At 39.3% G+C, this 23,795-nt stretch overlaps 2 protein-coding genes across 6 annotated transcripts in view; one reads left to right on the top strand and one right to left on the bottom strand.

The window, feature by feature from the left end:
- Nucleotides 1-7,179, bottom strand: part of LOC136840228 (urocanate hydratase-like) — a 66,712-nt gene extending 59,533 nt beyond the window's left edge. Inside the window, 1 exon segment of the mRNA XM_067106814.1 lies at nucleotides 6,730-7,179. Coding sequence (XP_066962915.1) covers nucleotides 6,730-6,912 — 183 coding nt within the window. The 5' untranslated portion in view covers nucleotides 6,913-7,179.
- A 6,097-nt stretch (nucleotides 7,180-13,276) lies between these two features.
- LOC136840229 (platelet-activating factor acetylhydrolase-like) overlaps nucleotides 13,277-23,795 on the top strand; it is a 54,738-nt gene continuing 44,219 nt past the window's right edge. For 2 of the 5 annotated variants that reach the window (XM_067106820.1, XM_067106824.1), the window contains exon 1: nucleotides 13,277-13,551. Coding sequence is in view for 1 of the 5 variants with exons in the window: in XM_067106819.1 (XP_066962920.1) it covers nucleotides 13,536-13,551 (16 nt within the window). In the remaining 4 variants the exon portion in view is untranslated. The remainder of the gene's footprint in view (nucleotides 13,552-23,795) is intronic. The other 3 variants (XM_067106823.1, XM_067106822.1, XM_067106819.1) reach the window with 3 other exon arrangements.

The raw sequence follows: 23,795 nt of genomic DNA on the forward strand, positions 1-23,795 counted from the left end.
GGGTGTTTGTTTTCTGGGTGATATCAATTACAGTGAGAGGGTAATTCGTCTTAGTGAAATAGAACGCCACACTGATAGAGACAGTTGCATAACTGAAATTAAGCATTTCACAGAGAGAGTGTGTGTGTGTGTGTCAGTCATATAATATTAAAAAAGGACAAAGACAATTAGATGTGGACAAGCACTGGCAAGGCTTTTAACACTCATTAGGGGGATCGGGAAGGCAGTGAGAATGTATTTAGCGTGTGAAACTGACCGCACGACTCTGTGACGACCAATTATGGCGCTGAAGAATTTCACGTAATCACACAAAAACAAAGGCCACTGCTTTACTAAGAGTTAAACCAACTACACTTAGTAACTACACTTAGTAAACAAGTAAAAAATGCGCCGAAGTTTCTTTGGCCCAATCAAGTTTTCTGTACACCGTGTAATCAAGGCCACCGAAATAGATCTATCTTTCGGTGGTCTCGGTTTAATGCTGTATGAGCCGCGGCCCATGAAACTTTAACAACGGCCCGGTGGTGGCCTGTCCTATATCGTTGCCAGACGCACGATCATGGCTAACTTTAACCTTAAATCAAATAAAAATTAATGAGGCTAGAGGGCTGCAAGTTGGTATGTTTGATGATTGGAGGGTGGATGATTAACATACCATTTTGCAGCCGTCTAGCCTCAGTAATTTTTAAGATCTGAGGGCGGACAAAAAAAAAAAGTGCGGACGGACAGACAAAGCCAGCACAATAGCTTTCTTTTCAGAAAACTAAAATTATATCTGTTGGCTGTAAAGCAAATCGTATGATGACTGATGGCTGAAGCTTCGCGAGGAATGAGGAGTAAGGAGTCATTCCGAATTATTCACCTGTTTCCTAATTATGGTTTGAGAAAGACAACAGAAAGGAGTGTGGGTGATGTCCACAAGATTCCAGAATGAAAGCGCACTAGCATATGGTAATTTTATAACAATTAAATAAAATATGAACGGTAAGGCGTTAATTGCGTTCTATTATCCTGATAATGTACCATCCTGGGCAAATACTGCGCACAAAGTCCTTTGGGGCTGACTAAATTTATCATGTTGTGGTCATAATCATAACTCAGCATTGAGATTATCATGTTCAATTTAAAGCGGGTTAACATTATGATGATAAATACATATACGTTCACAAAAACATGATTTCCTTTCAAGTCTGAAAACGTGATTGGTTACACAACAACGCACACCCACACACATATATAAATGTATATCTATATCTATATATATATATATGTATATATGTATATATACATACATAATTCTTATTTCAGCGGCTATTCTAAATATATTTTCTCTAAAGTAATAATAATAATGATAATAAAATTTGTATTATTATTATTATAAAAATAGTGTCCAAATATAAACCATTACACCAATTCACAATACTTTCCAGAAATCCCGAAAAGGTAAGGCGAAGAGACCTTGATGTTTATTTTCAAGTGCAATTGTCATCATTTGATAATAGATATCGGAAGAGATTTTGTGTCTAGATTACAGCCTTGTTAACCCTGGCATTTTCTAGTGACGTGAAGCCATTTTTAGCCTCTAAAAACCGCTTCTGAAGCATTTTTCCCGTTAGCTATAGCACTAAGGTTCTGATCATCTCAAGAATAATAGAAGCAGAAATATAAAGAACTCTAGGACCAAAGCACCATACGGGCAACCAAGAACAAAGTCAACCTTGTACCGACGACCACCGGAACTGGTTTGTCCTTATCTCGTTCTTAAGAGTTCACTTTTTTTCTTTCGCCTCCGAACCCAAGGAACAGGTTTGACGCGTTGTCATTTCGTAAACTGGCGTCACAGCTCTTACGGTCAGTGACGCAGTGGAATAGGTTGTTTTATTCAGCATGTTGGTGCTATTAGCATTTGATTAATGGCCCAATGTTAAATAAAGGGATCTCAAGATTATTTAGGACTGAATGTGGAATTTCTGTTCTTAATTGGGAACGGCGTGGACCACTCTTATTAACACACTAGTTTGAAGTGCTAAGAAAGATAAGCCAAGTGCAAGCGAACTCCCTTCTACATTTACCGCATAACTACACGGTCCTTAAATATACGAGTATTTAGTAATATATCCACCTAATTCTTAAAGGATACTTTTCTTCATACGCTCACATAAGCACGCGCGAGCAAGGACACCAACACAAACGCACTATATATATATATATATATATATATATATATATATATATATATATATATATATATATATATATACACACACACACACACACACACACACACACAAGGAAATGTTATACCCCCTTTGCTGTCTGTCCTTCTCATAGATTCTGTAATAAAGAAAAGTGGTCGGAGGTGGAAGAGAAGGTTTAGATTAGAGCAACAAAAGAAGAAACTTGACAGACTTGGAATATGCAGTTGATGCTATTTTAATCAGCATCATTTGCACTGCGAGAGTTGTACCGGGTTCCTGTGGGCACCAGAATAGTTGGGCTATCCAGACCTACTTGGATGAGGACCATATGAAGGGAGGCTGGAGATGAGAGGAGATTTGTGGAAGATAAAGTAGGAAAGACATGAGTGGCGGAATTTCACAGAGGTCCTTTTGCGTTACGTGCTTTTGGATGCATTATATCTGATTATACATGCATGCATACTCTGTGTATATATATATATATATATATATATATATATATATATATATATATATATATATATATATATATATATTATATTATATTGCTGCGTGTTAGTTATCTGCTGATTTTCACGTTGGTTTCTCACTCAAAATCCCAGTTTTTCCTTCTTATCTACTCACAGCTTCCTCCAAAATCCCTGTTTACAAGCTTATTGACAAATGATATTTTCTTTTACCCTTTCTGTGCACTTCGTGTGGTACTTCTTATGGATGTTGAGTTATAAATGCAGTTCTGAAGTAGTTTTGTATGTCGCAAAATATCGGTGTTTCATCATATTCTTTAAAACAACCAAACAAACTGGACCACTTCCACACAAGACCCTCCAGACTGCATTCTTAACGATAAAAGATTTTATATCTTTGCCACTTGTATACAATCTTCAATCCTTATCAGAACTGTACTCAGAAAAACATTGAAAACATAACTTTATCTTGACAATATAATAAAAAAAAAACAAATGTGCAACTTATGCAAACAAGTCGACAAACAAAAAAGTGCCACGTCGACGAAAATAAGTTTTTATTGTAAGCAACTTGAGACGTAAAATAGCAAGGTCCCAATCGAGGAGTTGAATTTTAAGCACCAGACACACACACACACGTCTGTCACATTCTCGGTTTTGCGTTCTATCACGAAGTAACTCTTTCGTTGCATGAATAAGCACGACAGCAAGGGAATGCAGCACGTACGCAGTGGTCATAATCAGGATAGTGAATTCATGTTGTGTAACTGGGTGCCTCTTGAATTAACCCGAGTCTTGAAGTAACGTATTTTTCGTTCCTCGTCCGATGTTTACTGTCACTTCGCTCTGAAGTCTTCTGCTGCCTGAAGTCGGTGCATCGTCCGATATCGTTTTGCACTTTGCTATCGATTTGACCCGAATTAGTCAGTAACGGAGGCATGCATGTTCGTCATATTGCCGTCGATAAGAGGATCTTTGCTTACTTGAGGTGCCACTGGTAACAGACTGAGATGATTATAGCTTGTGTTAGTATTGATACTATTTACCCTGTTCCACAAACGAAGTTTTACGTTTAGAATTTTGGTGAAAAACAATATCCGTCAGTTTCAGAATCATTAGTAGGGCATCTAACGTTAGGCCACTAAATGTTGTGAGCAATTCTACGGAAAATACAAATACGACGCACTCCTGAAGAACAGCCTGTTTACGACCAATTCTCCGAGATTAGTTTAATCTCTGGACCCTGTTCATGCTTAATCCGCCCTTGGATGACGAGGCACCGCATGATGCCGAAAGTAATAACTGGTCGCGTGATAATGCTTTTAGATGGGATATCCAACGAATTCTGTCAGCTTTAGTCTCCGTACTTTAGTGAAGAGCTATATATTATTATTATCTAAATTTCTTTTTGCGGAAGGGTGTCAGACACAAACCTATTTTAAGAGGATGCAATGCATTCTGAAAACCAAATAAAACGGGTGAAGTATACCCTAATAAGAGCAATGAATCGTAACTACATCTTCTTTTAACTATAAAAGAATTATGATGACTGTTTCTTATTACTTAGCTAAAAATTTTCAACTTGTTCTTCTTTGTGCACATGCTTTTAACCCATGAACTTTGCAATTAAGCTTTTATACAAGTTTAGAGGGATTTGTTGTTTGGTAACCTGCGAATCGCTCTTCTTGAGAGCAATTTTTTTTAACCTATAAACTTTGGTAAAGAAGATTCTGTCAAATCTTACATTCATTACTTAAGTACTGGCTTCCTTTACTTTACATAAAAGACTTTTGTAATGTATTCCTATAGATGGAAATCTTGTTCTCATACCATCCCAAGATTATCATCTCAGGATAACATCTACCAAACTCGATTCATCACAGAGACGTACCAAATGAGGTGGTCGGAATAATCTCATGAAAGTTTATGAGTTAGGGTTATTCCCCTCGCCACCACTTTACTCTATTGTTTACTTTTACTTGATGTTTTCTTCAGCTTATCAAATGGGATCAAGGAGTTGTCAGTGAAAGCTGGGGCGTTGTTTTGTTTGTTCTACTCATTGATGAGGAAGAACAGAAGGGCTAAAATATTGTGTTAAAAAAGTTAACGAAATTATATTTTATATATGTTCCTAAATAAGCTTAGTTAAGAGCCGTCCCCCTCCACAAGTAGCCCCCCCAAACCCCGCCCCCGCTTTATCGGACGGAGACGAAATGGTCAGGCGTGCTGGATTAACATAAGTACGCCAATTTGTGGTTGGTTTAGATTAAGAGGACCTTAGGCCTACTGGCTGGCCGTAAGTAGAGGAAGGCGTTAAAGAGTCTATAAAGATCTAGTGTGAACCTCTGGTTTCAGACCTACCACGTAAACTCAATGCCAGTAGTATCGCTCACCTTACCCTGATATAAAATTCAGAGTCAGTGTCAAATAGTTGTTCCACGGAAAAGAACTGCCAGGTTGGGTCTAAAAGATGATGAGCTAAAAGGAAGGGGAGGGAACAGGAAGGAAGAGCAAATAATGGAACAGGAATGTGATTTAGAAAAGATCAGATGAAAAGGACGAGATAAAAAAAAAATCAGGTAAGAGAGAATTGAACTGAACTGAATTGAATAAAGAATTTAGGCCGAAGGCCAAGCACTGGGACCAATGAGGTCATTCAGCGCTGAAACGGAAATTGACAGTAAAAGTTTGAAAGGTGTGACAGGAGGAAAACCAACGCAGTTGCACTATGAGTCAGTTGTTAGGAGAGGATGGAAAGTAAGATGGAAGAAAGAGAATATGAACGGAGGTACAGTAAAAGGAATGAAAGGGGTTGCAGCTAGGGGTTACAGTAATGCCTACAGTACACCGCACCAGGTGCACTGATGGCACTAACCCCCTACAGGACATACCTGACAACAGAATATGAATGTAGCTTCAGCCGATGAAAAATCTTATTTTTCCTGTTCAACTGTTTAGTTTTATATCTACGATTTCCAAAAGTTCTTTACAAAAGCAAAAACGTAACGATCAACGTTTATGTGGAATCTGATTCAGACAAGCAAGTTTACGCTGCTTTATAACCCTGTTTTATCTCTTGTAAGACTTCGAGATCTTCCTGTACCTCATAGACAGATAGATAGAATATAGTATTTAGGCCAAAGGCCAAGCGCTGTAACCTATGAGATCATTCAGCACTGAAACGGAAACTGACAGTAAAAAGGTTTGAGAGGTGCAACAGGAGGAAAACCTCACAGTTGCACTATGAAACAAATGTTATGACAGGGTGGAAAGTAAGATGAAAGAAAGAGAATATGAACGGAGGTACAGTAAAAAGAATGAAAGAGATTGCAGTTAGGGACCGAAGAGAAGCTGCAAAGACCCTTAAATAATGCCTACAGTGCACCACGGGAAATGCACTGGCGGCGTTACTCCCCTATGGGGTCCTGTACCTCATGATGCTTGGGCTGATTCAACCGGTTAGGCCTAATTCCGAAAGACGGCTTTTTGTGTTGATCGGCTTGTACTAACCCTAATGTAGATCACAAACGAATATATTTTGTTAACGTAAATTCATTCTTTCTTTGTTTTAATATGAGAGATAAAACGAGAGAAATAAATAACTAAATAAATAAATAAATAAATAAATATAAAAAACCTATTCACGTTTCAATAGTTTAAATCAACCTTTCCTATAATACAATGCTCTCTCGGTGATGAATCTTATGATAGGAATATTTCACATAATAATAATAATAATAATAATAATAATAATAATAATAATAATATGCCATCCCGATCCACTCCTGTAACTGTAGACTATGGACTCAGCAAATATGAACTTGTCATATCTTTATAATTAAAGTATTTTTAAACTAATTTATCGTTAATCTTCAACCACCCTACCTCTCCTCTTGTATATCTCATATAGGCTATCTATCTACCAGCCTTTTGACTGACAGGCCTCTGATTTCCTATCTATCCACCCATATGCTGGTATGCTTTTGCCTCTATGGTTATTTACCTTATAATTTTATCAATGCATTCTATCCTCGACAACACCGTAACACATACATCGTTCTCACCTGCTGTTGCTCTTGCGACAGATTGTGCGTCCTGACAGGCGCATGCGCAATATTTGGGTCACGTTGCTGTGGCGGAGGTAGAGGATTGACAGGGAGACCGGAGCACAGGTCAGCTAAGGTCAACGGGGCTCTTTGGGAGCCCCTCAGACTGAGGTTCGTTGAAGTTACAGTTACAGTGGACATGGTAGCAAATTTTGCGACTGTTTCTCTTGACTTAATTGCCGGAGGAATTGGAGGTTTGAAGGTTTCGCGACTCCCCGATAAACGCAACCAACCAGCTTCTGGACCCTGAGAGAGAGGATCTGTCCTCGCTGCTTTACAGATCTTGTCTCCACGGCAACTAGTCCCTGCCCATGACTTGTCCGAACCTTTGTACAACTTCGGAAAGACGACCGGACACTTGGCATCTCTCTTTCTTGACCAGTAGACCCAGACAACCAACCTTATACATTATCCCTCGCCACCCCACTACACACCACATAAGATAAAAACATTTCTTTTTCTTTCATGAACTGATTCCACTTTTAAACAGATCCAACTAAATTAACAGTAAATCAGATGATTAAAACTATGCTTATTTTTACACAACAAACTTTATTATCAACTTTGTTGTAAGTGTCCAAAATTCATCAGTAGATGGCTACGATTTCAGCCACTGCCCACAGAACCACCAATCAGATGGAAGGAATACGGCCACGCCTAAGCACGACGTGATGTCATTGGCTGGAGCTGAGTCGTCAGAATTAGTTATCCTCTTTACAAAACAGTCTATGAAAGTTAACTGAGGTGCGTTGTTTTAAAAATTGTAACGCGCAACACATTATGAAATCTCTTTCCCTATATGGATTTCAAAAGGCGTGGTAGTTATTCACACAACACATAATTTCGTTTCGTAAGGAACCCTAAGACCGAGTGGTGAAATTTAACATTAAAAGACAGGCATAATATTCACAGAAGGAAAACTTACGTTAACCTAAATGAAGTTTATTTATTATTTTTCCAACTATATAAAATGCCTACGGGAAAATAAATATAATTACGTGTGGATTCTGTGTTCATTTTTTTCAGGCACGGAACTAGACACACAGTATGCTTTTTTTGTAGGTGGGAGGCAAACTTGCACAAATTCATGAACAAACACACGCAGCGGAGTGTACAGCTACTGTAAAACTCTCTCACCCACCTCTGCCATTTTTCTTAATCATCATCATTAAACACTATATTGACTGAAAACAGTAACTCCATACTACATCACAATCCCACAGCTTTACACCTACTGTACATCTCGCGCCATTCACTTGTTCCGCCCAGATAAAATATAAAACCACCGTGGAGACAGTACACCACTGTCGTACACAAACACTTTCCAACTAAACCAGAAATCACTGGTCTATGTATTAGAAATATATGCTTTACTGTTCTCATAAAATCTTTAATTGCTTTCAACAAAATGTTCTCTGATCCTTATACACACAACACTCCCCACATTGCATCTCTATGAATGTTATCATGCGCTCGGTTCATAAACATAGCATACTGATTTTATCATTTGCCTTTGCTCTAAAACTCCTTTCACAATTGTTTCATGATTTTCAGTGATCTCATTTATTTTCTCAATTATAGTCCTACTATACTACATCCTGTGTATAATTAGCAATGTGATCCCTCTATATTCTTAATCACCGTTGTCGCCTCTCCACCCATACAATGGGATAGTGTTCTTCCCAATTCCTGGCAAATCTTTCCATCATTCAGACACCAAATGTCCACTGTCACCATCTTCAACTCCTGATACCTTTCTAAAGCCTACCTATCGCATAACAGGGGTGGCTCTAGAGAAAATACAACAAAATGGTCATTGTTACAGCCATTCTATAACGGCTGCATTGTAGATGAACTCCTACAAAAAATCTCTCATCATTGGCTGCTTCAGCACAAAAAATGAGCTCAACGGAACTATGATGTGACCCTAACATAACTACACTATTCAACTCTGTTTTGCATGCATTCTCTTGCTTCCTGGATACTGAAGCCCTCCTTTTAGTTTTCTGTAAGAGAAAATTATTGTTCCGGCGTCCCATCCGCACTTTTTTCTGTCCGCCCTCAGATCTTAAAAACTACTGAGTTTAGAGGGCTGCAAATTGGTATGTTGATCGTCCACCCTCCAATCATCAAACATACCAAATTGCAGCCCTCTAGCCTCAGTAGTTTTTATTTTATTTAAGGTTAAAGTTAGCCATAATCGTGCGTCTGGCAACGATATAGGACAGATCACCACCGGGCCATGGTTTAAGTTTCATGGGCCGCGGCTCATACAGCATTATACCGAGACCACAAAAAGATAGATCTATTTACGATGGCCTTGATTATACGCTGTACAGACAACTCAATGGCGCCGAAGAAACTTCGGTTCTTTTTTAACTTGTTATGTCTTGTAACTTCCCAGTTACAGGACTTTCTCTTCCTTGTTCTTTACAATATTCATCTCAATTTCTTTTCGGCCTTCCACTTTTTTCTTGGAGTTCCCAGCTGCATAATTTACTTCTCCATTTTTCTTAAGCATTTATACTATTTTCATAACTCTTCTTGTTCCTAAGCAATTCTTTTACTATGCATTCCTCTATTAGCAGTCTTCTTTTCTCCATTTTCGTTTCCTCCAGTCTGGTCCTCTTTGTGAACTCTTGTTTCATCAACGGTCTCACTTTCTTTTATTGTTTGTTTTCCCGGCATAGGTTTTCTTTTCCCCTTTTGCTGTTACCCTCTTGACTCCCCTCAGCCGTTTTGTATATCGATCCATTGGACTACCCATCTGCAATATTTGCCTTCATTCTCGCATTTTCATTTTCCCTCTTCGGCGTTTTGTAATTGATAATGCTCATCATTTGCCTGTTACTCTTGTTTACAGAAACCAATATTTGGACAGAGACGTGTACATTTTATTTGTTATGATAACCAGTAAGGTGTCTGGATCCCATGTTCGTCCTCTTACTATTTTTTCCTAATCCTGTACTGACTTCTCCCAATTCTCTATTGTCAATATGCCTTCAAATTCACCACTAGAATTAATTATCCTCGGTCTCATGTCCTCGCTCATTCTACTTGCCAGTATTATACTTTCTACTTTTCAGTCAGTCACCCAGTGTCATAATCTTGAACCATTTTCTTCTGCTATTCTTATCTTATCCTTTGTTAATTTGTACATTTCTTCAATTTCTTGTATTTTACATTTATTTTCTGGTAGGACACATTTTACCTGTAGCCCTATGTTTGTCTTCCTATCATACATTTTGAGCCAAAGAGCATTATGTGTTTCTTTTTTACTTTCTATCTCCACAGCAACCTTTCCGTTCTTAAAACCTACTCCTGTTGATAATCCTCCTCCTTCTCGATTCCTATTGTTGATCAAGACACTAAAGCCTCTTATATCTGCCATCTCTTCCTGTCCCTTACTTGTGTCAATTGGCCAGACTATGCAGGGTTTAACTGCTATTAATGTTGCCTCTAGTGATGTCATTTCTTACTTTAATTCTCTTATGTTTACAAAACCTTTTCTACACTTTTTGCATAAATTCCTATTTTTTCCGCTTCTTACCGTGTTCCTACATATCCTCCTCTCTATTATCCCGTCCTCATACCCTTAGCAGTCACTCCCCATTATTAATTGCTTCCCCAACTAAAAGCTTCTTCCCATCTGTGTCCCATACCATGTGGTGGTTTTTGAAAACCATTCTTCCCTAAGGGTGACGTGCTAGCTGCACTCTTGTGCCTATGTTAGGGTGGTCATTTTGTTGTCCACTTGCCCTTCTAAAGACCTCACATTCTAATGTACCCCCTCTCCAATTTCCTGCTTCTCTTCTCTCTGTTTGTTTTCAATCTCCTTGTAGGCTTCATATTCTTTTGTTTGTTATCTCTCCATCCACATTGGTTGCATAGCCTCTCTGCAACATTTATACTTACATCCTCCTAGTTTGTTTCCAAAAGGTCATCTTTCCCTTTCCTAAAAATACATACCAATATATCTCTGCACTCTCCATATTACCCACAGCCTCCCTTCCTGCTGTGATATCTGCTATTTTCAATGCAATATCTTTTCTTCCTATGTTTATACCAGCAGAATTCACCCCTATAAAAGATCTAGACACCCCTATGATTCTCCTTGTTCTCCTATTCATACTGAATTCCCTAGTATCATGTAATGGTCTAGTTTTGTATTCCCTTTATTTGCCTTCCTCTCCATTTTTTGTACTATTTGCACTCTTATTTTACATCCTTCACCCCTCTTTTCAGTTCCCTAATAGCTACCTCTTTTACTCGCAACTCTGTTTCTGTTTGGCTATAACACCACCACTAATTTTATATTTTCCCTCCAATTTTTCACACTCATCTTCCACATCTTTAATTTTCATCATTCTGGCAATTCCTCATACTAAATTGAATGATCTTCTCAACTCTCCAATTCTGCAATCCCAATATCCTCCCCTTGGCCAAACTTTCTTAATATTTCTAATGTTAACTGTTTTCTTGGGATCGTTTATAGGTTTTTCCTTCCTTGCTCTTCATTGTGATTATGTCCACTGATCACATTTATCACACTGCTGACAATCTACATCATCATATCTGCTTGCTACACTCTACACATTTAGCCTATTCTCTGATTCCCACTCTATTCTAGGCCCGGATTTTTGTTATTAACTCTTCCTCTCTTCATTGTATAAGTCCACCGGTCAATCGGTTTAGGATCTTCTTTACTCTCCCGACTTTGTTCATCTTGTTTACCTACCGTACTTGGATATATATGACATGTTTACTTTCCTCACATTTTTCAATCTGTTTCTTAGTCTGCCTCTATTACTCATTCTGGTTTCATTAGTTGTTACTGATTCTTTGTCTACACTTGGGCGAAACTGTCTCTCTCGTTAGGTTATTTCACTGCTTTACAAAGTAGCCAGGCTATTCCAGTTGGCTTGACCGAGTAATAATTATAACCAACAGTCTACACCAGCTCATGCTACCTGGTACGGTATCTATATTACAACTTCCAGTTCAGAACCTACCTTTATTCCTAAATGTTTGCTCCCTGCCGGTGTTTTAATCCCATTCGCCATAGGTTAAGCGTTGGTAGGCTAACCTAGCCTAGTTGGTATTGTATTCTCCTACAGGTTTAGGCATTTGTTCTCCGACTTTGATATCAGTAACTCTTATGCCTAAATAAAAACTCTCCAATCATTCATACTTTGTCCGTCGGTTATTTTAATTTCTTCTGTCAGTTTATCTTTAAGTCCCTGTCAGGTCAATATCCCACGATCCTTGATTATAGCAAGCTAGCCATCAGTTATCTGAAGCAGAAACACTGCGATATCGTCGTGCCTGTGATATCAGTTACGGTTTCATTCAGATTTTTTTTCTCTGGTGTCAGTAAATATCTAGACAATAGGTCGTGCACTGGCTACACACAAGTTCTTACAAGGTCAAATCTATTAACTGTAACGTGTTGCGCAAGCAAAAATATCACGAATTCACGATGACATAGAGTTGAAATTGAATTTTATGCTACCTCTTCTTCTTGAGTTTAACTTTTGTCACTGCTCCCTGTGTGTGTTTGTTTAAGTTTTTTTCATATTTTCAGTTTCTTCTTTCGGCAGATCTGCAAACAGAAGTATATTGGCTAAAAAAACCGAACAGTTTATGTGTTTACAGAAGCAGAATTTGTAAAAAAAAAAAAAAAAAAAAGGGAATAAAGCTCTGCACCCCACGCAGAATTGTGTGCACGCAACTGTGTTAGTGGAGTGAGCGCTTAGGAGCCAGGAACCAGGTAGGAGCCGGGTACGGGCTCTTGCTCTTCAGCAGCGACTTTTTGATAAATTTGAAAAAATTAGCAGTTTATCTGCTTACAAAAATGGAGATTTACGATTTTCTCAGAATGCTATGGGTCCATATCCTGTAAGACATGTTTGTTTTTATGTACGTTCCCCCTTCATCACTTTTTTTTTACAATGTCTACTTCTGTAAAAAGACAAACTGCTCATTTTTAAATTGTTTTCCATGGTTCAATAAATATTTGATAAATCTGTGTGCTGATCTTGACTTTACGAAATGCAGCGAATTTGAACCCCAAAACTGTAGGATTAATGGCATGTTCTCCAACTTTAATGTCAGTAACTCATAAGCCTAAATAAAAACTTTGTCCGTCGTTTCTTTTACTTTCTTCTGTCAGTTTATCTTTAAGTTCCCGTCGATTTATATCCTTCGATCCTTGACTAGCCTATAGGAAACTAGCCATCAGTCATTTGAAGCACTGCGATATCACTACGGTGTCCTTCAGATTTTCTTCTCTAGTGTCAGTAAATATCTAGACACTAAGTCATGCATTGGCTATACATAAGGCTTACAATGTCAAAACTATTAACTGTAACGTATTGCGCAAGTAAAAATATCACGATGACATTGGGTTGAATTGAATTTTATGTTACCTCTTCTTCTTGAATTTAACTTTTGTTGCCCTTGCGTTGTACAAAATATACGGCAGAAGAAGAAGAGTGGCGTAAATATAAACAAATATAATCATGGGTCCCGACTCCCCGTCATGTGGGAAGGGACGACCGTGGGAATGGGATACCACCGTAAATGAGCGACCTTCGAGTTGTTTAAAAAAAAAAAAACCTAGTCATTCTCTGTACTGTATCCGACCGTCCAGCATTACGTCAGTACAAACGAGGAACTCACCTCACAAAAGCGCATTGGTTTACTGTATCAAGGCCAATTTTCAGTACGTCATATCACCAGATCAGTAGCCGAAACCACGTAAAATGATCCTGACAACAAGTACGTAGCTTATACTTGTGTATTACTGGTGTATATGTGTTTGTAGGCTGAAGTAGCCTAGACCGTAAGCCAGAGTGGTCTTTTTTTTTTTTTAATAGGCCAAAGCCTTGGCCTAACATAGTCTAGCCCAAAGGGTGTTAGCTAGCCGAGGTTGGTGTTGCTTTAAGTCATTATTACATTTTGGACTTGAAAATATAATTTTCAGTTTCAATATACACTGAACATTTCTGACAATAGTTTCTTTAGTAAATGACCATACCCCTATATTTTATAATTCGGGGGACCAAAATGTGAAATCAGGTTTTTTGGGTGGGGGAAAACATAAAACGAGTGAAATACAAGAACATTAATCCTACTGATAATTCTTATTTTGGTAATTCTACAGAAGAGTTCTACAAGGAAATATTTCATTATTTAAATATTGAAAAAGTGTATATAATGCAGTACAAGTGAGATAATGTGAGAAGTTCACTGTCTTCTATTAATTTTTTCTTTTACATTCATCCGTAAGGGGCTGCTCCTTAGAATTATCCTTATTCAGAATGATTTCAAACTAATAGTCTAATATGCTCTAGGTTAAGGACTTCATACCCTGGATGAGCTTAGGTTATTTGTGGTAGGTTACGCCATTAACTGATGAAACAAATGTCAGAAATGTTCAAAATACAGATCAAAACATGGGAAAATTATATTTTTAAGTCCAAAATATGGTAATGGTTTGAAGTACATTTTACCTCCAGGGCTTAGGTTATGGTTCCTTAAATCATATCATGTGAGATGTAGGCTTGCCTAAACTTATCATAGGCTAAATTCATGTCTTGCCTGGTTGGGTAGTTTTAAGAGCAATTAGTCAAGGCCATAGCTAATATAAGGAAAGTTACTTAGGTTATCTTAAAATGTTAGGAATTATTCTTATTTATTTTATTAACACTTTGGAGATGAGTTAGATGACTTTTTATATTCCCTTGTCATTATGAATGGATGCCATGGGTAGCTGACCTGCATTAATCCTTTATTGCCCACGCATACTTTCCTTGGCCCCTTAAAATGCTTTGGTTTTCAGACTTCTTTGGCCCCTTAAAATGCTTTGGTTTTCAGACTTATCTACATCATCCTACTTACAAACAAGTTACGTTCTAGATGTCTGTTTTTATGCTGAATTGCTTGTCAGTTGGTTACTGTACTCTTCATGCCTATTTAAGTACAGTATGATATAAAGTCAGTACAGTACCATACGTTTTTTCATCCTAAAACAATTCACAGTACATACAGTACTGTATTTTTTAGAATGGGCATGCAGAACAAAATTTGAACTCACAGGTGACAGTGGGGAGTACTCTGAACAGAATTTTAATTTGTGATCCCATTAGTTTGTACCTCTGAATGCTTGTCAGTTGAACGTTTGTAAGTAGGGTGGTGTCTGTAAATGGACCTGACCAGTGTTACAAATCATACTGTATATCTTGCCATTTAATTCAGTTTGTTCAATTAATAAGTCTTTTCATGTGGGTCATTTGGGAACAAATTTGAAATAAAATACAGAACTAGATTTGTTTCTTATATGGCACACTGGAAGCACTTATGTTTATTTTCTTACTTGGGATGAACATTAGCTTGACAACGTAAACTAAATACAGTTTACCCTTTTATTATAATGTGACAATTTAAGATAAAATTATGGATTTTCTGATCCCATTTTATATTGGGGAGAGAGTGAGTTGTTTCTCTCATTTAGACATGTAACCATTGAAATTGATACACCTTCATTTTGTGCAGTCTTTTCTGGGAAGTGATCTACTTTGTCTAAGCTCAAATCCATTTTTGCTTTCACTTAACCCATCTTTTGCCCTCTTTTCTGGGGTGAATCACTTGCCTTTCAGAATATGAATATGGACATCCTATATTAGTCATATGCTTTCCCCTCTCCAGTGACAATGAGTGACTCAAACAAAGACATCCTGAAGGTCAGAAGGGAATGCTTTTCTTCTTGTGGAGTATTTTTGGCCTTGGAATCTCTTTGATTCATGTAAAATATTAATCAGTGGTAATGTTTATTTGACCATAACTGGACACTCTATAGCCTAAAGGGTAATGTTTATTTGACCACAGTACTGTATACTAATAAATGACAGTCAGCTGGTCAACACCACTCATATTTCTGTTGTAAAATTTTATTATGCTTGGCTGTGGGATCTTTGCAATTTTCTTCATAATTTGTCATAGCTGCTTGCATTGTGAACTGGTTGGCTCAGCAGAGGTGGAGAGCAAGGTCACACCTTAATTATCAAACCTTATGACATCAGTCAGCTGACTGCCATATCCAGGTGACTTTTGTTCCTCAAATATCATCACCATTTGACTGCTTTCAGCTGACTGCCATCTCCAGATGACTTCCATTCTTCAAAAGTGCTTCTCCATCTTTTTCATATCAGTATCTGATGCTAAAACTCAGCTCTGGAAGCCGACATGACCTAGCTGTCCCAAAGCACTGTATACCTCTTTCAGTCAGATGTTATTGAAGTGGAATAGAAGTAATCCATTTATCAAAATTAAGATTTGATTTTTAGGGTTTTGTATTGTTTCAGCAAAGTGCAAAGCAGTGTTTGAAGATGTACCAAGGTCTGGACTTCATAGGTAGGTACTGTTTCATGCTATACCTTCCTTTGAATATCATCTGCTCATTGATGCAAATGTTTTGTTGCATTGAAAATTCTTGAAAATTTTTCAAATGATGTACCATTGGTCTTATTTTGAAGAGATTATCATTGGTTACCTCATCATTGTTGTCCCTGGTATGTAGTTTGATTTTAGTCTTTTAGTATCCCATCTGTTTCTGCTCATGACCATAGCAGTGTAATCTCTGAACCTTCTAAACAATCCTCAGGCCAGTGCAGACTTGTTTGTATAGTTCTGTTTATGATGACATGAAAGAGTGATCCTCCCTTCTAAGATAGATTGGTCTGCTTATATTTTTCTGTGAATCAAAGAGATTTGACTGATAGACCATTTCCTCCAAGACTTGTGAGGTGAAAAACTCCTTGAAATACTGCGCAGGGTTTGTATATAGCTGTGTACTATATCAGAGAAATTACTCACAGAGGCTTCATGACTTGGTTTAAAACATGGTAGTGGTGAGGGTAATGTATGTTTTCTTGTCCACAGAACTCACCTCAAGGGCTGGGATGCTTAGGCTGTAGTAGTGTTTGAGGAAGTTATTTTCTTCAATGAAACTTTCATTAATATTCCTGACTTTCATCACAACTTCGTCAGTGACAGACATATTTGACTGAATTTCTTCACCAATTGATGACATGATTTTTTTTTAAATGGGATTCATACATGTGATTCAGAAAGTTATATTTTGCCATATGAAAAGGAAATTACAAAATATTTCTAAAATACAAACACACGCTTACACTACTATTATTGTAAATTCTGACGACATAGCGTCCAGTAAATAACCCACTCTCATCATCTCGCAAGTTCTGCTCTTCCTCATTAGAGGATTCATCACTCAATAAATTGTCTTGTTCACCTATTACTTCTGTGTTACTGCATTTTTTCAGCAAAGCTGGCTGCTTCTAATTCTTACAAAAATGATGGCAACATCAAAACCTACAGATTCAAGGCATACTGTACTATGCAGAAAAACAAAGAAAAATTATGCCAGAAGAAAAGATACAGGCATTAGGCACACTCCCTTCAGTCTGCCATAATAAAATTCATAAAGGAAACATAGCAAACCAGAAATACTACTGTGATTCCTTATACATGTATATGTCTGATATCACATGGTACTGTACTGGTAAAGTATGCTTATTACTTGTGACTGGGATCATGTCAGCAACAACTTTACAGACCTTACAAAAATGCCACTGATATAAATTTATATACAAATCATGTGTCTCAACAAAAACTCAAGAGTCAGGTGAATTTTTATGATTACATGTTTTCTTTTATGAAAAAAAATTTACAAGACAGTTTGACATACCTGATATTTCATCTATGATGTTCAAAAGATAGAAAGAACCAAAGCATCAGGCATGCTTTTATTATCATCTAACTTAGCTTAGTGTTCCTAATTCTCTTCTGATCAGCTTTCAGTTGCTTTCCTCTGATAGAGGGATCATAGACAAATTTGTCAGGTCTGACATAAAAAGGGGTGGATAAAATCTGTCCCGTTGAGAGCAAGTGGAAATTAGGTAACAAAATTGTTATGTTGGTTCACATAGGGTTAAAAGTTTTTTTTTTGAAGTCATGATGTTGCTGGCAACTTTTGACAACATAAACATGTAGAAAATAGAGCTCTTTTGGTAGCTACATTATTATTTCTGGATTGGCGACAAAAAACATTGTGAAATTGGTGAAATTTTTATTTATTCCAACAGCAATACAATATGGAAGAAACATGCAGCATGAGCTGGAATTGGTCATTGAAATCTTGGTAACAGGGTAGTAGTTAATAATTGGAGATGGGGTGAGTGGGGGAATATCCCTCACTCACCAACTGTTACAGTCACTTTTCTTCCAGCCATGGTAGAGATCAGACATGCTATGCTCTTCTGTCCCTACTTGGTGGGTGAGAACTTGGATTGTGTGGATGAGTATTTGCTTATTGCCCTTTAATTGTGTTTTCATTCTTACTTTTTCGTGCTTTGCTGTTTTTTGTTTTTGCTGCCTGCAGGAAGAAGTCCTGTTGCAGGGCTTCTTGCAGGGAATGTGCTGTTTGGGATTCGCCTGAGTGGGTTAGGTTTGGGAAGAGGAGGAAGAAGAATAAAAGTCACTCACCAGCTTTGCCAAGCGAGGAATACCCCTCTGGTCATGCCCCCAAACCCTCAAGTTTCTTTCTTCTTCCATCTTCCATTCCTCTTCCTCCTGTAAGCGCTACCCCAATGACGTTCCAGGTACCGGTAAGACCTCTTCATCACTGAAGTACTGTACCTGCTGAAGATCTGACCTACCCTGAATATTCCTTGTTATGCGGCATTCCTCTATACCCTAGTGGATGAGAAGCAGGTCCTGTTGCAGTAAGTAGTCCATGTTGTAGCAGATACTTATGTATATGTGACGTCTCTTTGGTTATGGCCTTGACCAGCCCTTCAGTGTGTACGACCAGCGAGAGGAACAGGAAGAAGCACTATCGGTGCTTTTCTTCATCATGTTTTTATTCATCGTTGTTGGACTCTCTTCCTCCTCCTCAGCTCCAGACAGTCTTTGACTGTGTAGGAAGAAGAAGCAGGGGTAGTCGAAGGCCTCATGTAAAAACTGCAGGAGGGCTTCTCCTGTGTGTTTTCTCCACTCAGGAAGGACCAGAGATGCACAGGCATTAGGTGAACGGTCTACTCTAGGTAGAGCTGGCTCACTTAGTCTTGAGGTCTGCTCCTGTCTCATCCCACTATGAGTGGAAAACGTAGGAGAGGTGACCTCGGCTTTGTATTAGTTGACTGCCTTGTATAAGGAGCTGACCTTCGGGAACGCTTCATAAGCATGGATCTCAGTCCAGTTACTGTGGTCTCAGTGGGCTCGTGGTGTTGTGGAAGAGGTGAATGTCCTGATCTGCAGGTCAGGGAATTCCCTTGTCTCCAGCAGATTGAACTCCTCCCCTCAGTAATTTCACTTTAGGGGAAATACTTCATGACAGAGGATAAAGAACTCCATTAATGTTGGATGTGTCTGTCTGTTAGCTGGTGAACAATCTCCTGCTGGAGAGGCTTCGTCAGGTAGTTATATCATCCTACACAGTAAAGACTCATGCCTTGGAGACAGTTTCCAAGACGTCTTTCCAGACCATTTCATGGCGTGACCTCTGCGTGAACACTAAAGGTCTGTGCCTTGTCCTGCAACTTATCTCGGAGCTAGAAGGCATTATTCAGGATGTTGTTGGCATAAGGAGGTAGGTCCCTGATTTTCCTGGCACATTAAATCAACAACTAGTGGGTGAACTTGGTCCTCAGAAAGGGAGACATGGTTGCCTCTCTTCTCAAGGCAAGTTTTGCTATGGAATAGCTTGGTGTTGGGCTTATCACTACTCTTTCCCAAAAATAGCATGGAGGCTGTGGTTGAGCCTCTGGGTCTATGAAGAAGCCTGCTCTTCAGAAACCCAGAGAAGTTGCCCAGCCTTCTTCCTCTAAGAAGGAAGAGGAGTCTTCTCAGCCCTTTCCTCCTCCTCATTTTGGCAGTGCCATGATGAGGGGGAGGGTGGGTTACTGAGGATGGCAACCCCCTTTCTCTGCTCCCATGAGAGGGTCTTGTCTGCCTCACATTGGGCTGTGTGTGGCAGGAACAGGGAGCAGAGCTTTGGGTCATAGTGGTCCTTCTGGATGGTTATACGTTTCCATTCAAGGATGTTTGTCCTCCTCTCTCAGATACACCAAACATGTTCCACTTGTATCCTCCAGATTTGGGAATACTGTATCTCTAGTTTTGTCCCCGAGGTTAAATTGATGAATAAGCTAGGTGCCATAGAAGTCATAGAGTGCCAGTCTCTGAGGTTCCACAGTCAGGTTTTCCTGGTGACTGGAGGCTCAAGACTGGTGATTGACCTTTCTCTTCTACATGAGTTTGTGTTATAGACTTCAGATGAAGACTGTGTTATAGACTTTAGATGAAGACAGCACAGACTGTTTTGAAATCCATAAGAGAGGGAGCCTTAATGCTCACAGTAGATCTGAAGGATGCATGCCTTCAATTACCCATTCATCAGAGCTCTGTTTACTTTGTTTGTAGCAGAACTGTCTGTCAGTTCTGTGTACAGTATTGTGCTTTGGACTGGTGATGGCTCCTCTGGTGTTTACCCAGGTGCTTACCTTGGTGTTGACTTGGACCCACTTTAAGGGTATTCACTTGTTGCTGTACCTGGACGATTGTTAGTCCTGGCATCTTCAGAGGCATAGCTCCTTCAGGACAGAGATCACCGTCTTGCTCTTGGTAACAAATTGGGGATTGTGATCTACTGGGAGAAGTCCAACCTTGTTCCAAAGCAGCAGGCAAAGTACCTAGGCATGCACATAGTCTCTGCAAAGAGTGCTAACCTAGTGGACTCTGGTGTGAGCAAGCTCAGGGAGATTAATGTGCAGCTCTTGTCCTGGCAGAAACAACCATTTTAGCTTTGGTAGTTGGTCCAAGTTATCTTTCATCCCAAGAGATACCCATGCTCCATGGGTGGAGTCACTTATGGATGTACGGAGAATTCGTTTCAGGTGTATGGCTGCAGGACTAGAACCAGAGTAAGATGAATAGGCAGAATTGTTTTTCTTCTTCCTCTGCCCCTTCTTACTCATATAGGAAGAAGAAGACTTCTAACAAGAAATCTCAGAAGGCTTGACATGAGCATCTCACCTTCATTGAAGGAAGACAATACTTAAGCTCACCTATGCTGTAGCCTTTTACTGTAAACAAGGTTGACCAGAGGTCCATGAGAGTGCTCGTGATCCTTCATTTTCCCATTCAGTTCTTGGGAGTGCTTCCTCAGACTCTTCTCCCCAGCTTGTGTTTCTTGAGAGGTATGATGGGAAGTCTGTGCTGCCCTTTGGTCCCTTGTATCAAACATGCCAGAACAAATCATTAACAATCTGTCTACCAATCTAAGTAACCTTTGTAGGGATGGCAGGTTCACATGTAATAGGTCTCATATTACACAATACTGTACTCTAAGTATCATGGGGACCATTGTGTATGTAACCATGCACCCACTCAGAGTGGTGCTGTTTCTTCCTGGCCTTCCTCTGCTGTGTATGTGTGTATGTATGTATGTATGTATGGTAGTACTTGTGCCTGCTCTCCTAGGCCTTCTACTAGTTAGCTTCAGCTGTTTATACAGAGGTACCTAGATTGGTAGATGGTGGTTCTGATTGTTCATGATCTCTTTTGGCATGTTTGACTCATGGTTCCACACTTGGTACCAATAGGTCCAATCATTCTTGACCACATTCTCCAGCATGGTCATTGTGTTAGGCAATTGAACTGCCTCTCCTTTGTGAGAGGATCCTTCTCAGTCAACATGGTAACTGTTAGGCCTAATGGTCCTTGTACAGAACCCATGCACACTGAGTTGGAGAGACACTTTGGGAGATTATTAGGCTTATTTGTGAGTGCAGTGATTTATCTATGTTCTTTTGTCAACAAATTTTGACTAAGAGTAGTCTTTTTCTCTACAGAATGGGTTGCTCATGGGTCCTTTACTCTTCCAAAAGGGAAAGCTGAAGTGGCAGTGAAGGAGAGGTGTTCTTATAGCTGGGACACCTTAAGCTACTGTGTGGTCCTTCAACCCACCTGGGGTCAAAGTGAACTGAGGCCAAGCCTTTGGAGTCAGTCTTATCTTTCGTTTTCGGTATCAGGAAGGCTCAGATCTCCTCAAAACTTTCAGTGGAATCCCAGGGGCCTTCCTCCTTGCTAAAGGTCTCGGACTCTTCTGAGCCCCTTAGGCTACCTTTTCCAGCTCTGGGTTGAAGGCAACAATGGGATCTGTTTCCATGGGTATTTTGTGTCCTTCAAGATGGCTACAGACTAATTCCTGGTAAAGAAGACAGCAGTTTTGCTGGAGACCGGTCTTTGACCACTACCAGTTGAAGGAGTTTGTGCCACAGACGTGGTCCAAGATGGGAACAACTCATCCTGTGTTGGATTCCATCAGAGAGGACGACTTCATACTCTCTGAAGTATGTGTATCTTCAGATACCCATCCATCTGTCTTCCAGGAAGTACCTCTGGTATTTATTCAAAAGAACTGTTTACTAGTTCAAAAAGCTGTGCTTCAGGTTGGTAGCAATTCCTCAGGTTTTCATGGGAGTGTTCACCTTGGTGTCATAGTGGGCCCACTGTTGGTGATTGATGTAGTTGACAGAACTCTTGCTACTTACTCATCTACAATTTAAGAGACAAGTTCCTCTCAGTCCCTGGGTGTAGCCTACCACACTGCCTGAGTCAAGTCTTTTGAATGCATGGCAATGACCTCTCTTCCTCAGTAGTTTCCAATTCAATGTTCATAGGATCTTTGAAAAGTCTTACCTGCTTTAGGAGCTTCAGCCTTCAGAGTGGGATGCAAGCCTTAGCCTCTAGGAATTGTGCTCGTGAATTGTGTGTCCTTTTGTATCTTGTTCAGCCCTCAGAAAACTTGGAATCCCTCTTGTTCTTGTTCACCTGTTAAATGGTGAAAATCAAAACTCATTAGTCTCAGATAAATGATTCAAGAATTTTTCAGCTCTTTGCCTCCAGGACTTAGATTATGGGGAAGTCAAATGAGTTCCTTTTGTGCCCAGTGTAAATCTTGTGGCACTGTCTGAGGAAAACCAGACCTCACAGGTCAGAGCGTTGGCCTCTCTTGATAATACTGGCAGGCACAAGGTGTTTAAGAACACGCTTTCTTTCTGGCTTCTTGAACCAGTCAAGCGAATGTACAGTTTGTCCAGCAAGGAGGATGGTCATCCAGTCAGGAACTGTGAAGCCAGCTCAGTAGGTTGTATTATCTCAAAGCTCTTCTTGGGCAAAAAGCATCTCATTAAGGTACTTACAGGGCCTAAGGCTTCTCTCTCTCCTTTCTTCATTTCTTCTTCCCTCTGCAAGGCCACAGTCAGGCTGAATGTTTCCTGGACAGGTCACGGTGCAGGGGGACTTTTTATAGTTTTGGCTCATAAAGTGTGACATCCTATTCTCTCCTTTTTAACAAGGTTGGGAGAGTGTGAAAGCTATCATTTAAATCCATTAGTTTATGACTGACCCAGATGTTAGCTACCTTCAGACTTATGCTCCACATTCTGTTCGAGCAGCAATCGGTTCATGGCTTACGGCAAGTGAGTTGGGGACCCCTCCCCCCAACATCTGACTAGCTCCACTTAACCATCTTGTTACTGAGCATCAGCAACTTTTTCCATTTGTGCCGAGGAATATCACAAAAAAGGCTCTGGTTTATTGACTTAGTAAAAGTCTAAGTTACCTTTAAAAATTTTTATTTTGTAAATACCATACTAATAATTTCTTGGTGTTAGTTCCCCTTTCTTTTACTTTGCCAGTGGAGTGCTCTCCTGTAAAGGAAAGAGTGAGGGGAGAGCAGGTTAGGGGAGGTCTTATCTGAATGCAAAAATTAGTTTGCTAGTTTATTTGGTAAATGAGATATATTATTCTTTGTAAATTGACCTGACCACCAGATATAGTGAAGAAAGCTAATTTATAGCAACAGTTTTTTGTGTGTGAAACAAATCTTGAGAAACAATTTTGTATTCCCTAATTAAAAGAGTAGTGGAAGGTAA

This window comes from Macrobrachium rosenbergii, chromosome 7, assembly GCF_040412425.1.
Source record: "Macrobrachium rosenbergii isolate ZJJX-2024 chromosome 7, ASM4041242v1, whole genome shotgun sequence".
Taxonomy (NCBI): Eukaryota; Metazoa; Arthropoda; class Malacostraca; order Decapoda; family Palaemonidae; genus Macrobrachium; species Macrobrachium rosenbergii.